This window comes from Fundulus heteroclitus, unplaced genomic scaffold (assembly GCF_011125445.2).
Source record: "Fundulus heteroclitus isolate FHET01 unplaced genomic scaffold, MU-UCD_Fhet_4.1 scaffold_46, whole genome shotgun sequence".
In the NCBI taxonomy this organism is placed as follows: Eukaryota; Metazoa; Chordata; class Actinopteri; order Cyprinodontiformes; family Fundulidae; genus Fundulus; species Fundulus heteroclitus.
Window position 1 is genome coordinate 2,268,755 of NW_023396879.1, and position 15,907 is coordinate 2,284,661.

Genomic DNA, 15,907 nt, shown 5'->3' on the forward strand with positions numbered 1-15,907 from the left:
GCGACGCTGAGCGATGCTAAGTGACGCAGAGCGTCGCTAAGTGATGCTAAGCGACACTAAGCGACGCTGAGCGATGCTAAGCGACGCTGAGCGACGCTAAGTGACGCAGAGCGTCGCTAAGTGATGCTAAGCGACACTAAGCAACGCTGAGCGACGCTAAGTGACGCTAAGCAATGCTAAGCGACACTAAGCGACACTAAGTGACGCAGAGCGTCGCTAAGTGATGCTAAGCGACGCTGAGCGATGCTAAGTGATGCTAAGCGATGCTGAGCGACGCTAAGTGACGCTGAGCGACGCTAAGTGACGCTGAGCGACGCTAAGTGATGCTAAGCGACACTAAGTGACGCTAAGTGACGCAGAGTGTTGCTAAGTGACGCAGAGCGTCGCTAAGTGTCGCAGAGCGTCGCTAAGTGATGCTAAGCGACGCTAAACACTGCAAAGCGTCACTAAGCGACGCTAAGTGATGCTAAGCGACGCTGAGCGGTGCTAAGTGATGCTAAGCGATGCTGAGCGACGCTAAGTGACGCTGAGCGACGCTAAGTGACGCTGAGCGACGCTAAGTGATGCTAAGCGACACTAAGTGACGCTAAGTGACGCAGAGTGTTGCTAAGTGACGCTGAGCGACGCTAAGTGACGCTGAGCGACGCTAAGTGATGCTAAGCGACACTAAGTGACGCTAAGTGACGCAGAGTGACGCTAAGTGACGCAGAGTGTCGCTAAGTGACGCAGAGCGTCGCTAAGTGTCGCAGAGCGTCGCTAAGTGATGCTAAGCGACGCTAAACACTGCAAAGCGTCACTAAGCGACGCTAAGTGCTAGGAGGCAGGAGGTAGGAGTCAGGAGGTAGGAGCTAGGTGGCAGGAGCTAGGAGGCATGAGGTAGAAGCTAGGAGGCAGGAGGTAGAAGCTAGGAGGCAGGAGCTAGGAGCTAGGAGGCAGGAGCTAGGAGGCAGGAGCTAGGAGGCAGGAGCTAGGAGGCAGGAGGTAGGAGGCAGAAGCTAGGAGGCAGGAGGGGACCTGGAGCCATGGCCAGATGCTGCACACTGCAAAGCATCAACCTGTCAGTCCTGTAACGTTGTGGTTCCAGGTTGGGTTCCTTCCCTCAGCAACTCGGGGAAAAAACCCCAACAACTCAAGACAAAGAGCCGATCAGCAGAAAAAGCCTGACTGTCCCACAGTTTGCTCTTCCACAAGCCTTTCACTACCTGGGTTAAACCAGTTTAACGGTTCCAGCTGCCCCTCAGACGCCGCTGATCCCTGACCTTCTCTACCAGACACCTGAGACACCTGTTTGCACCTGCAGGTAAGCTCCTGTCAGAAAGCTGCAAGGTTACCTGCACAGGTGCCTGCTCTGTTCCTGCCAGTCAGCGACCAGCTTCTGTCACAATCCTGACCAAAAAGGTCCCAGCCTGTGCCAGACGTGCCTATATGAGCTGCTGCCGGTACAAAATGTTCTCACACCTCTCCTACGGGTCACACGGGGAAGGTGGGCTGGCCTGCAGGACGCACCTGGATCAGGAGGGAGGACCGGTGCCTCCCATCCAGGTGAGGGCAGACTCAGACCAGATAGGCATAAAGGAAACTCTCAGAGTTACTGGTACCAGTGAACAGGGAGAGGTAGTGTAGCTAGATAAGCTCTATTTTTATCTGTTTATACTTAACCCTGCAAACCATTTTAATGAAAGAAGCACATAACGTTCTACATTCTGTGCGTAGATTCAGTTATTAGAGTCATTTTCATCACTGAGTTCTTTAATGGTTGTACATGGTCTTTGTGTTTGGTTTGTGAATTATTATTATTGCTTTTTAAAGGTGCCTTGGTGCAACTTAAACAACACCTTTGGACTAATTTTTCCTAGTCACTAAAATCCTTCTAGCTCAGATACCAGGCTGTGAAATAGAGGAATAGGAGCCATAAACGCGCAGTGGGCTGTGAAGGATAGCTGCTGCTAATGGCTACTCTGGATTACCTGAGAATACGCGCTGAAGCCTGCCAGACGCAGGAAAGTCAGACTGCTTAGAAGGAGCGCTGCTTTAGTTCAGCAGTAAATTAAAGGGGAGGGGCTTAACTGCTGTGACAAACACACTGCTAATAAAAAACATTTATTCAATAATAAGGAGGAGGGTCAGGGTGGCTGGAAACGCCTTACAGACAAAACTCAGGGCAGAATCCAGAGACTTTTCAGGCCTGGAAACGTTGGTTCTGTTGGTTCTGTTGGTCCGGTTCCTTCTGTCTGAGTGGAGGTTCCTCAGCATCAGACAGAAACAGGAAGTTCTGGCTGTGAGCTGCAGGCAGAGGGATGGTGGAGCGGGAGAACCCGGCAGCAGAACCGACCCGGAGCGAGCAGCAGCAGCTCGCCGCTCACACGCGCTCGCTCTTTGTGTGGCGCTTTAATAGGATATTGATCGACAGAGAGAGATTCGATTGGCTGCCAGTGAATTGTGTAATGGCTGCACAACGCCAAGGTCACCGGCGGCGCGCGTGTTGGACTGCAGGCCCTCTCAGCGCGTGTTCTCTGCTCAGGGAGCAGCATCAGACGCTGCTGCTGGACCTGATCCAGGTGAGGCGCCACCTGGACCCGGGTCAGGGCTCGGTTCTGTCAGGTGGCAGGAAGTAAAGTCCCACAGAGCAGAGGAGGGGACGCCTGCCTCCCAGCTGGTTCCTCGGTGTGGAACAGACGTGCGGACCCTCTGGGCTGACCCGGTCCACAGGAGCCGGTACCAGTCAGAACTTTAACGTGTGCATCCTGCAGGTCCAAACACACCTCAGCCTCTGTGTGAGCAGAGAGACAGCAGCTCGTCAACACGGCGTCCATTCTGCAGCTCAGAGTTCTCCTGGAGTGAACCGTGAACACGAACTGGGTCAGCGTGAACAGAACCGTGGGTCTGAGTAAACAGAACCTTCAGAACCTCAGTCAGAACCTGGAGGGACGACGCTGCAGTCAGAGCTGCCCGGTTTCACTGGAGCTCTGTTACTCGTCTTCATGAGCGGCGACACCGACGCTGCTGTCACGCTGTCACCCCCCCCCCCCACACACACACACACACACACACACACACACACACACACACAGACACACACACACACACACAGACACACACACACACACACACACACACCATGCAGGCTCCTGCACTCTAATCCATAAGTGATTCTTTCAGAGCCGCATCGCTGCAAATGTGCTGACCCACGCAACACACACAAAAACAAAAGCTGTCCATGCATTTGTGTGTGTGTTATTGTTTGTGTGTGTTATTGTGTTATTGTGTTATTGTGTTATTGTGTGTCTCAGCTTCAGGAGCAGCTGCAGGGACATCTCCTGTCTACATGGAGCTAAAGTGATCAAACCCTCTCCAGTTTAACTGGATCACTGTGTGAAAGCTTCTGAAGTTTTGAAGCTGCTTCAATGTGACAAAGTTATCATGAACTTTTTGCTTGTTTTAAAGCAACACAACTGGTGGTCAGCAGCTCTGAGACACAACGGAGTGCCTCAAGACCGTGTACCTAGACCCTAGTCTTTATATTTGGCCCAAAACAGTTTATCTATGTCAGACTTTCATGAAGCATCCGGCTGCTGGAAGAGGTACAACAACAACAGTAATAATAATAATAATAATAATAATAATAATAATAATAATAATAATAATAATAATAATAATAATAATAATAATAACAACAACAACAACAACAACAACAATAATAATTATAATAGTAATACTACTAATAATAATAACAATAATAATATTATGATATTAATAACAACAATAATAATATAATAACAACAATAATAATAATATAATAACAATAATAATAATAACAATAATAATATTATAATAATAATAATATAATAATAATAATAATAATAATAATAATAATAATAATAATAATAATAACAACAACAACAACAACAACAATAATAATAATAATAATAATAATAATTATTATTATTATTGTTATTATTATTATTATTATTATAACGATAATAATAATAATAATAATAATAATAATAATAATAATAATAATAATAATAATAATAATATTTGTGTACGGTCATTAACTTGGAACCAATCACAGGACGTCCATCAGATCAGCTGTCAGTAACTGACCAATGAGAGTGAAGAAGAGAAGGAAAGCGCTGGACTCACTCTGAGAGACCCGAACGAGCTCGGCCACGGTGAAAACTCCAGGTGTGACGAAGCTGTCCTGGAATCCCAGGTGACCTGTGGAGGAGGAGAGGACACTGACTCAGGACCAGGCAGAGCAGCAGGGAAGCTGGAAGCAGGAGATCCAGTCGCATCGGCTGACGGCTCTTCAGCTCAGGAGGAAAAACCTTCCTTTAGTTTCTTTCCACAGCACCAAACTAAAACTAATGTCACCTCAACGACTGTTAAAGGCACACAGATCAACATCCTGAATGACTGGATTCACTACAGTGCAATCCAGAAACACAGTTCAGAACCATCAACAATGAAATGAAGCAGTCAGAAGATCATGTAAGACGGTGAAATAATCTCATTATCTGTGGAACTTCATCCACAACAACTTTACTGGTTAACCAAATTAACTCTGTTAGTAGTTCTCCACAGGGCATTTCTGATGTTTCCATCACTACCTGTGAAATATTTATTCAGTTTTTCACCCATGAGCTTTCTGTTAGAACTCTGGGACCTGTTCCTTCCCCCCCCCCCCCCCGTTTGTTTTAAAGTATCTTTATATTCTTTTCCTGGCTTTCTGTGGCACCGGTGGCCCTGCAGGTTTCTCTGTCTCTCCTCTCTGATGCTGCGGAGCATTAAATCAGCTTTTCTTCATTGGACTTTATACCTGCTAAGGTGTTTAAAGCGGTTTTTATACCACTGGGCCGTGTGTTCTCTGTTTTATCAACAGCGTCCTGCTATGCAGATGACGTGATGACGAGGACCGGTAGGCTCCGCCCACACCATATATCTTAACTCTTAGCTCCTCCCCTCTCTAAGAACGCCTCTGAGTCAGGCTAGCTAGCTGCTGGTGAGCGTGTCTGTCAGCTAAGCCCTAATTTTAAAGTACTAGCGCCTGGCTTTTGTGGTTCTGGATCAGCACAACGCTATCGCGAGTGAAGCAGAGTCCATCAGGTGGAGCTGGAGCTCCATGGCCATGATCCAGACCTACCAGGTAATGTGCTTAGCTCAGCTTGGAGCCCAAACCCTGCCAGTCAGCCCGCTGTTAGCACCTACAGTTTTGGTAAAAACCACGCTGTGTTACCGGTGACCTGAACGCTGCGGTCAGACCTGAAGCAGCGGAGCCTGAGGGAGGAAATGATCATCTTGTTGCAGAAAGAAGCTAGAAGGGCGGTCCTCTAATCAAAGGTTGGTACAGCCGTTATCTCGTCGTTCTGAAGAAAAAAAAATGCTAACGCTCAGGAAGCTTTTAAGTCCCATCAACTCAGGCGATTCACCAGATGGACGTGACGGAGGCCTACTTTCATACAGCCATCCGCCCGGAGCACGGCTGGTGGGGGCGGAGCCTGAGTAGCTCGTACTAGCTTTGGTACGAGCGTTGGGTCTGTCGCTGCCGCCTCAGACCTTTAGAAAGGAGGCGACACCAGCAGCCCTCCCAGAAACAGGGACCTGCATCCTAACGGATCTGGGAGTCTGGGTTTTAGTAGCCAGCTCCGTCAGAAGAGCTGACGGTCAGATGGTGCTAACAAGCTAACGTCTCAGATCACAGAGCAAACAGGTTTCCTGCAGCCGCGCTCCGTTTCTATGAGACGCTGACTGCTGCTGGCCGGGTTAAAGCTTAAAGTGGCTGCTGACGACGTGGATCACAGAAAACGGCTTGGTAAGGGCGCGGTCCTCAGGTGAGGGCGCGGTCCTCAGGTGAGGGCGCGGTCCTCAGGTGAGGGAGCGGTCCTCAGGTGAGGGCGCGGTCCTCAGGTGAGGGCGCGGTCCTCAGGTGAGGGAGCGGTCCTCAGGTGAGGGCGCGGTCCTCAGGTGAGGGTCGGCTGTCCTCAGGTGAGGGCGCGGTCCTCAGGTGAGGGCGCGGTCCTCAGGTGAGGGCGCGGTCCTCAGGTTAGTTCAAGCGCTGATTTAACGTAGCTGGTCTAAGTTTCATTATCTGCACTTCACCAGCAGCCAAAACTTGACACTTCTGTTCTGCTTTGCTTTTATTTTCCTTTATTCTACTTTGTATTTCTTGCACTGCTGGAAAGTGCTTCGTCTCAGAGGCAGCTGCTGTAAAGCGCCGTACAAACGCAGTTTGATTGGTGGATTGATAATGAAGTCCAGATGCTTCCTGACTTTGCAGCGTTCCCTGAGGTTCCTGGTTGCTGAGACTTCCTGCGCAGAATGAGAAACACGTTTTTCCAGCTCTCAAGGAAAAACGTGTTTCTCATTCTGCAGGACCGGAGAACCCAAACGGCAGCAGACGGTTCTGGGTGAGGCCATGGGCCAGGTAATACGCTGATGTCAGCTGGAGCAGCCAATCAGCAGCCAGCATCTGCACCAGATGTGCCGTCACAGCTGCAAAGATGGCTGCTTCATTCCTGCTGTGGGCAGAGGCTCAGACGCGTTCACAGCTTTACCGTGAATCACGATGGGTGGTGTCACCTGGCCTAAAACAGGAGGGTGGTGTAGGTCCTGGTTCTGGTTCCTTACCTTTCTCACCACTGGGGGGAATTTCATTTATGTTCTGATTACAGCAAAGGCATGTATGGCTTATTTAAGCTCAAGCTGTTGCTGATTAGAAGGTTTATTCTACATGGAAGTGGAAGATAAATGGACGTTGCAAAGGAAATAAATCACTCTTCTGATTATAGGAGAAAACGAACATTGGTGCTGTGAACTTTGATTGAACGCACGTAAAGACAAAGACAACTAACAAATATTTATCAGCCAGTAACGTCAAAGTAAAGGACTACAGGTCACGTGTTTCCCCGCTGATAGAGCAGAAGTTCATCTGAAGAGCTTCTGGGAGCAGATCCTACAGACGGTTCTGCAGAACTGCCATCCATCAACAGCTGAGAGAACAGGAACAGGAGCAGAGCCAGAACCAGGATCCGCAGCGAGGAAGAAAAAGCCTCGCTTTCCCCGGCAGCATAATCACTCTCAGCTGTGGCTGACGGCACGTAGCTGAACCCGGGTCAAGGTCCCACACACACACACACACACACACGCACACACACACACACACACACACACACGCACACACACACACACGCACACACACACACACACACACACACACACACACACACACACACACACAACCAGGAGGAAATCCGTCACACGCACAGAGATCTGCTCAGGAATGTGAGATCAGAACGGCAAACATGTCTGTAGTAACATGTAACACGTATCTGCATTGTTATGTCAGCTTTTAACTTTTTGTTCTCTGTCATTTTCTCTTCATAGAAGGTACACCTGGTCTGGTGTTCTGTTAGCTGTGACATCATCAGGGGAGGCAGATCATCCTCTATTACCATCTAACATAGAAAGTACTCCTGGGTCAATGTGAGCTTCTGTGCTTTCTGTGTCTCTGCTCTGTCTTCTCTAAGCCCCAGTGGGTGGAGGCAGATGAGCGTTCACACTGAGCCTGGTTCTGGTTCTGCTGGAGGTTCTCCTCCCTGTTAAAGGGGAGTTTTCCTCTCCACTGTCGCTTCATGCATGCTCAGTATGAGGGATTGCTGCAAAGCCATCAACAATGCAGACGACTGTCCACTGTGGCTCTACGCTCTTTCAGGAGGAGTGAATGCTGCTTGGAGAGACTTGATGCAACCTGCTGGGTTTCCTTAGAGAGGAAACTTTCTCACCAACCTGGAGGATCTGATGGAAGCTGACTTTGGAAAGAACCTTGAGATGATGTGATGTGTGAATATAAATAAAACTGAACTGAATTACCATTTGTGTCTATAATAACGTGTGTATACAGATTTCTTTGTGTCAGTAAGTAACTTCTCATCAGAGCAGACAAAAGTCACATGTGGGGTTCTCCAAGGTTCCATCCTGGGAACCCTTCTGTTCTATATCTATACGCTCCCACTAGCTGAGATTATAACAAGTAATCAGATTATCTACCATCACTATGCAGAAGATGCTCAGCTCTACATCACCAGGTGAGTCTGAACCATCCATGCACTGAAAGGATGCTTAGAACAAATCAATGCATGGAGGCACCAAAACGTTCTCCAGCGGAACAGAAACAAAACTGAAGTTATTATCTTTGGACCTAAAGAGGAACGAACCAGAGTCAGCAGCTAGGAACCACTGATCAGGCCTGAAACCTGGGAGTAGTGATGGACTCACACCTGAACCTCCATCTAAAGACAAAGTGGACCTTCTAGAACCTGGAGAACATTTCCAGGATTAAAGGACTGATGTCTCAGCAGGATCTGGAGAAACTAATCCATGTTTATCTTTAGTAGAACTGATCATAGAGAACATGGACCCGGTTCTGAAGTCCTTCCACTAAGACTAAGAACGTAGAGAACATGGACCCGGTTCTGAAGTCCTCACTAAGACTAAGAACGTAGAGAACATGGACCCGGTTCTGAAGTCCTCACTAAGACTAAGAACGTAGAGAACATGGACCTGGTTCTGAAGTCCTCACTAAGACTAAGAATGTAGAGAACATGGACCCGGTTCTGAAGTCCTTCCACTAAGACTAAGAACGTAGAGAACATGGACCCGGTTCTGAAGTCCTTCCACTAAGACTAAGAACGTAGAGAACATGGACCCGGTTCTGAAGTCCTCACTAAGACTAAGAACGTAGAGAACATGGACCCGGTTCTGAAGTCCTCACTAAGACTAAGAACGTAGAGAACATGCAGGTAAACTGGATCTAGCAGCACGTGTCTATAGCAGCGTGCTGATGTGGCGTGACTCACCGTTCTCTGGCTGCTCCTTGATGTCTGATTCGCTGGCCTGATTGGGGCTTTCTGATTGGCTGGTTTCTGGAGGGAAACAGAAAGAGACAAGAGGAGCTGTGAGACAAACAGCAGCCGGATGGTTTCAGTTCTCTGACCAGCAGCAGTAGAACCAACAACCTGGTTCTGCTCTCATCTTCAGCAGCAGGACCAGAACCTGATCCAGAACCAAGGCCACAGACTATCTGCTGACCAACTGTGGAAATAATGAAGGTTCCATCTTGGTTAATGTTCTTTTTACCGTTTTTATTAAAGCTCCTCTTTATGCCGATGATGGTATGATTTAGCCCGTAAAGCCCGACTTAATCCGGCTCTAGACTGTTCTCCATCTGTTACAGACGCTCGTTCTCAGAGCTTCACAGCATTTAGTCCTTAGAAGGAGATGAAAATAGATAAAGTCTCCTCTGACAAAGAGTATAGTGGTTGGTAAATCGCGTTTACCGCACCCAGAATGCATCAGTGGTTCCCCCCCTGACGGTGGTGAGCTCTGCTGGCAGCCACAGCTGCTCTGGCCCAGACTGACGGAGGAGGCCACAGTTCAGACCCTCTGACCACCGCCTGCAGCGGTCAGAGCGGGGGATCGAACCGGCAACCTGCCAGTTGCAGGACGAACCCCCATCTCCTGCCACTGGTTGGTGACAGGCTGTCCATGTGGACAGTCTGTTGAAAAAGCTTGAAACTCTTCCTGAATGTGTCGACCTGGTCTGCATGACACAGCTTCCTCTGCTCTTCCTCAGCTTCCTCTGCTCTTCCTCAGCTTCCTCTGCTCTTCCTCAGCTTCCTCTGCTCTTCCTCAGCTTCCTCTGCTCTTCCTCAGCTTCCTCTGCTCTTCCTCAGCTTCCTCTGCTCTTCCTCACAACACCTCATGATCGGACCGAAATGTATTCATATTAAAAACCAAGAACATTTGGATTGAACCGTTTAGACACAATCAGCTGAAACGTGCAGCAGAGCCGTCAGTCAGAAGGTCAGACCCATAAGATTTAATGTCGCTACCAGAAGCCAGTGGCTGACAGGGAGGTCCAGCTTAGTGCATCTTTCACACCCTTTTATTTCTAGAGCACGTTAAAATCAACAGAGAAGCTGACCAGAGAGCTGCGCCAAGAACAAATACATAAAATATATGCAGAAAACTCACCATGATGTAAACAAATAGAAAACAAAACTACAAGTACAATTAAAACACAGAAAAAACTCCCTCTGGGTTAAAGGCAAAGAAAAAAGTGTTTTCAGACGATGGAGCCTCACCAGGCTGGGTCTCCTCTGCACTTCTAGAGACTTTGGGTCAGATAAAGCTCCTGGTAGCGGATCTTAGAACACACACAGGTATGTAAGGATGGAGCGGCTCAGATAAACAGGAAGGGCCCATCTGGTTCTTAAAAGCAGATAAAGGAATTTAAAACGGATTCTAAATTTAACAAGGAGCCAGTGGAGGGATGCTAAGACTGAAGTTATAAACCAGTACAGCTCAGTGCAGCAGAACCAGAACCAGAACCAGAACCACGCAGTCAACAGGAGGCTTGGATTAAAGTCCCACAGCTGGAACCCAGCGCTCCACACTTTAACCCTCTGATCCAAACCCCTCCATGAAGCGAGTCCATTTCTGAACCCGGGTTCTGACCGGCGTACCGGGTGACCAGAGTGGACCGTCCCACTACAGGAGATCTGTTCCAGTGTGTTCTCAGCAGAACCGAAACAGCTGAGAAGTTCTGCAGGAGCCTCTGGACCGCACACTGGCAGCTTCATCAGCAGAACCACAGCCGACCCGCTTGTTCAGTGGGAAAGAATCACTGACCCACACCTGAACCATTCCAGGAACTGAGTCTGAAGAAGATTCAGCGGTTCCTTTCTGAGTCTGAAGAAGATTCAGCGGTTCCTTTCTGAGTCTGAAGAAGATTCAGCGGTTCTTTTCTGAGTCTGAAGAAGATTCAGTGGTTCTTTTCTGAGTCTGAAGAAGAATCAGCAGTTCCTTTCTGAGTCTGAAGAAGATTCAGCGGTTCCTTTCTGAGTCTGAAGAAGAATCAGCGGTTCCTTTCTGAGTCTGAAGATGATTCAGCGGTTCCTTTCTGAGTCTGAAAAAGATTCAGCGGTTCCTTTCTGAGTCTGAAAAAGATTCAGCGGTTCCTTTCTGAGTCTGAAGAAGATTCAGTGGTTCCTTTCTGAGTCTGAGAAGAATCAGCGGTTCCTTTCTGAGTCTGAAGAAGATTCAGCGGTTCTTTTCTGAGTCTGAAGAAGAATCAGCGGCTCCTATCTGAGTCTGAAGAAGATTCAGCGGTTCCTTTCTGAGTCTGAAGAAGATTCAGCGGTTCTTTTCTGAGTCTGAAGAAGATTCAGCGGTTCCTTTCTGAGTCTGAAGAAGAATCACTGGTTCCTTTCTGAGTCTGAAGAAGATTCAGCGGTTCTTTCTGAGTCTGAAGAAGAATCAGCGGTTCTTTCTGAGTCTGAAGAAGATTCAGCGGTTCTTTCTGAGTCTGAAGAAGAATCACTGGTTCCTTTCTGAGTCTGAAGAAGATTCAGCGGTTCTTTCTGAGTCTGAAGAAGATTCAGCGGTTCTTTCTGAGTCCGAAGAAGAATCAGCGGTTCTTTCTTGTCCATGAAGAGGAACCAGGAAGAGGATTTCTGCAGAGAAAAGTTTCAGGGCAGAACATGCAGGATAAATCAGCTCTGCTTGCAGCGAGCAGCTCCGCTCCTGAAAATGATTTAACAGCTCCAGCGGCATCGATCGGCTGTGCTGCAGATAAAATACTGGAGGAGAAAGAAATATTAGCCCTGGTGCTCCTGCAGCTGTGACTCGGGGGGGCTGAGAGCTGCAGGGGGGTCTCTGGTTCCCACAGACCAGGAGGAACCGGCCTGCTCCCTACTTTTAATGTCCCTAATCCTGTAATTACAGAGGATCACCACCAGGCTGCGTGCTTTGTTTAAACTCCCAGCTCTGCCCCCCCCCCCCCCCCCAGCAGGGACAAAGTGCAGCATTTATCAGCCTTGTTTTGCATGCCGCTCACCGTGTCATCCTGCTTCAGCAGCTTAAAACAAAGAGCATCAGCCGGAAACCAAGGCAACGGGGGGGGGGGGGGGGGGGGGGGGGGGGGATGGGGGCATTTTCACACACTACCCCCCCACCCACTCCACACACACACTCTCCTCATTCATCAGTCAGCAGGTTAATTAAATATGCTAATAAGGCGTGGGAGCAGACCGGACTGTCTGCCTACACCACCCAACCAGCGGGGGGGGGTTCTGGGGGGGGGGGGGGGGGGGTTCTTGGTGTTTCCAACACAGACCCTCAACCATCTGCAGACACGGCATCACGTGTCCATTCCACCAATTAACCAGGAAAACCAGCGGAACAGGCAGAATTAATCAGTGTTTAATCCCTTTCCTGAAGTCTGCACAGCTCAGGTCCAGATGGATCAGAGCAGAACCTCAGGAACCCTGATCAGGAACCCTGATCTGACTGAGACGACCCATGACATGTGGTTTTGCTTCAATTATAGCTTTAAATTCTCTTGTTGTTGGATGAGGGGAAAGTTGCTGATGGAGCGCAGCTGTGAAAGCTCAGCAGGTCTCAGTTTGTGATGCTGATCTTCATGAGGAGAAGAACCAGAAACAAACTGAGGAACTTATCTGAAGTGGTCAGAAACACCAACCACGTTCTGGTTCCGGCACAATTAAGGATCATCTCATCCTGCCAGACCGTTCCCGGTGCTGAAAACCAGGTTCAGAACCTGGAAGGTTCTCCATGTCTGAGGAGAACCATTAAACCAGCACCGGGAAAATGCCTCAGGCGCTCGTCTCTGATTGGCTGCCGTCTCAGCCCTGCAGACAAACCAACTAATCACAGAGGAGGTTCACTAAATTATTCAAATTTTAATTCAATTCAATTGTATTTATATAGCTCCAGTTCACAACACAGATCCTCCAAGTTTCCTCTCTAAGGAAACCCAGCAGGTACCATCAAGTCTCTCCAAGCAGCATTCACTCCTCCTGAAAGAGAGAGAGAGAAATAGACCCTGATGTCCTCCAGCAGCCTAAGCCTATAGCAGCATAACTATAGAGGTAGCTCAGGGTAACATGAGCCACTCTGACTAGAAGCTTTGTCAGAAAGGAAAGTTTTAAGATTAGTCTTAAAAGTAGACGGGGTGTCTGCCTCACGGACCAAAATTGGGAGTTGGTTCCACAGGAGAGGAGCCTGATAGCTAAAGGATCTGCCTCCCATTCTACTTTTAGAGACTCTAGGAACCACCAGCAGACCTGCAGTCTGAGAGTGAAGTGCTCTGTTAGGAACATACGGGGTAATCAGAGCTCTGATATATGATGGAGTTTGATTATTAAGGGCTTTATACGTTAGAAGGAGAATTTTAAATTATATTCTTGATTTAACAGGAAGCCAATGAAGGGAAGCTAAAATTGGAGAAATATGATTTCTCTTGTGAGAGAAAGCTTTTCTCTCAGTCTGGTGTTCCTGTTCCATCGCTGAAAAACTCTCATTCAAAGAAACTTTGAAGAACCTTACAGAACTTCATCCATCTCAGTGTTTTACCTTTTATCAATCCAGACGTTTTCCTGAAACAAGTCCAACGTGTGGCGCATGCACTAAGCCTGGAGAAAAGGTTCTGGTTCTCCAGCAGGAGCAGGTTCTGGTTCTCCAGCAGGAAAAGGTTCTGGTTCTCCAGCAGGAACAGGTTCTGGTTCTCCAGCAGGAGCAGGTTCTGGTTCTCCAGCTGGAGCAGGTTCTGGTTCTCCAGCCTGTGTTTTCTGTTTCCTGGCAGGCCTGCAGGCCCAACCGTCTCACCATCTGACCGCTAAGCTACGCTATGCTTACTGCCTCCATTTCAGCGCTATCAGCAGCCGCCATTTTGCCCCCCCCCCCCCCCCCCCCCCCCTCAGACAGTTGCAGAGTGAGCGTTTCAATCCGTTCATTACATTTAAACAGAAAAGAGGGAAACAGACGAAGCTTTGTGTCCGGCAGACGCTGCTGCCAACGAGACGCTTCGTCCCTGCAGCCGACATCTTTGTTGGACCGGCGAGCCGCCGCCGCTGCCAAGGAGCCGCTGCCAACGGCAACGCACACACACACACACACACACACACACAATAACACACACACACACACACACACAATAACACACACAATAACACACACACACACACACACAATAACACACACACACACACTGATATCTTCATGTTTTCAGTCTCACACACCAGCGTTTTCTGTCGCACAGTAACACCAGGGACCTGCTCTGCCCCTTTGTGTGTGTGTGTGGGGGGGGGGGGGGGGGGGGGGGGGGGGGGGTCTGGCAGCCATGTTAAAGCTTTGGCAACCATTTTGGAGCCGCTGTTTGTTTTCTTGAAGCCACTCGGCGGTTTCTGCCACAACAAAGGAGCTCCCGCCTTCGCTGGCTGCACACGTTCTGTTGGCCGACACGTTCTCCAGACCCTCCAGAACAGTGAAAGAACAGTGAAAGAACAGTGAACAGTGAAAGACCTCCCAGTTTACTCCCAGATTACTGCAGCTTCTGTAAGCTGGGACGTGGCTGACCTCTGACCTTTGCATGACGGACATGGCCCAACTGACTGTTAGCATATTATTTGTATTATTATTTGTTTTCGTCAGCAGAAAACCTTTTTATCTGGAGGCTCACCCTGGACATCCCTGGGCTCACCAGCTGGACTCCATCAGAACCACCAGGCTCTGGTTCTGAAGCGGTTCCACCGTTGAGTCTGATGGGTCAGAACCGAAGGGACTCACAGGAATGCCCAGAAGGTGATAAAAGCCCGGTGTTGAGGATGAAAACATGAGATCAGGATAAATCAGGATAAATATGCTTTTCTACCCGGACAGAATCAAAGCGACCCGATGCTGAAGATACGTCTACCTGACATCAACTGTCCAGAACCACAGAGTCTTCCTTCATTGTTCATCAAAGCTTCAGAACAAAACCAAAGATATAATCAGTCAAGTTTCATCAGGTCAGAAGTTTGAAATCATTAAGTTAGAAGAGCCCAAAAAAACTGGTCTTCAACAGACTCCAACTCCCATAATGCCTTGTGTCATATGCCATCATTCTGTGAATCAATGAGCCGATGAGTTATTGATGACATTTAAAAAGACTCAAATATAAAAGTTTCATCTTCCATGTCGTGACCTTGACTTCTTCTCCCCTCAGGTGGTTCCTCCTGTTATTCCTCCCTCCATCATCCTCCTCTTCCTCTCTTTCACTCGCTCTCTCTCTCATCTGCAGTCTGATCAATGCTGATAAATTATTGATCACTGAGAGATGCTGAATATCGAGAACAGACCAGCAGCCAATCAGATCGCAGTTCTCACTGTTTCCTCAAAGATCTGCATGGATGATGGAGGGATGGATGGAGGGATGAGGGATGATGGATGGAGGCATGAGGGATGGAGGGATGGATGATGGAGGGATGGATGGATGGATGGATGGATGGATGGATGGATGGATGGATGGATGGAGGAATGGATGGAGGAATGGATGGATGATGGATGTTACAGAAATTTTGCTTTTCGTCTCTTTTCGTCTCTTTTCGTCTCTTTTCGTCTCTTTTTCCCCCCTGACCCTGACCGGACTCCAGCTTTCAGAATCAGTTTATGTCACCGTGCCTCCATGACAACATCGTGGTGAGAGATTTACACACAGACTCAACTCAGAAGCCACGTGGCCATGTGATTGCTGCCAGCCAATGAGCAGCAGTGGTGACGGGTCTGATTTAAATGGACCAGACGGAAGCTGCAGAACTGCTTTTAATTATGCAATCAATAAAAACAGGTTTTAGTTCAACAGATCCAGGTCAGAAGTAGCAAAATGAAGGAGACACCACCAGATTCGGGATCTGCACGACATCCACGACATTTCTAAACTCCTGCTGGTCAAGATGATCCACGCCGACACTGATCCATCGTGTCAGCGTCATTCTTGGCTCTGTGGTCGCGTGTTGCTGCAGGTTCTACTCTGGAAATCTGAAGGTCTGGTGAAGTGTTTCAGATTTAG

General features: G+C 48.5%; 1 protein-coding gene across 4 annotated transcripts in view; it reads right to left on the reverse strand.

The window, feature by feature from the left end:
- Positions 1-15,907, reverse strand: part of nfia (nuclear factor I/A) — a 77,875-nt gene that overhangs the window by 31,985 nt on the left and 29,983 nt on the right. For all 4 annotated transcript variants that reach the window (XM_036131774.1, XM_036131773.1, XM_036131772.1 and 1 more), the window contains exons 3-4: positions 8,856-8,921; positions 4,144-4,218 (exon numbers count right to left, since the gene is read on the reverse strand). In XM_036131774.1, coding sequence (XP_035987667.1) covers positions 4,144-4,218; positions 8,856-8,921 — 141 coding nt within the window. The remainder of the gene's footprint in view (positions 1-4,143; positions 4,219-8,855; positions 8,922-15,907) is intronic.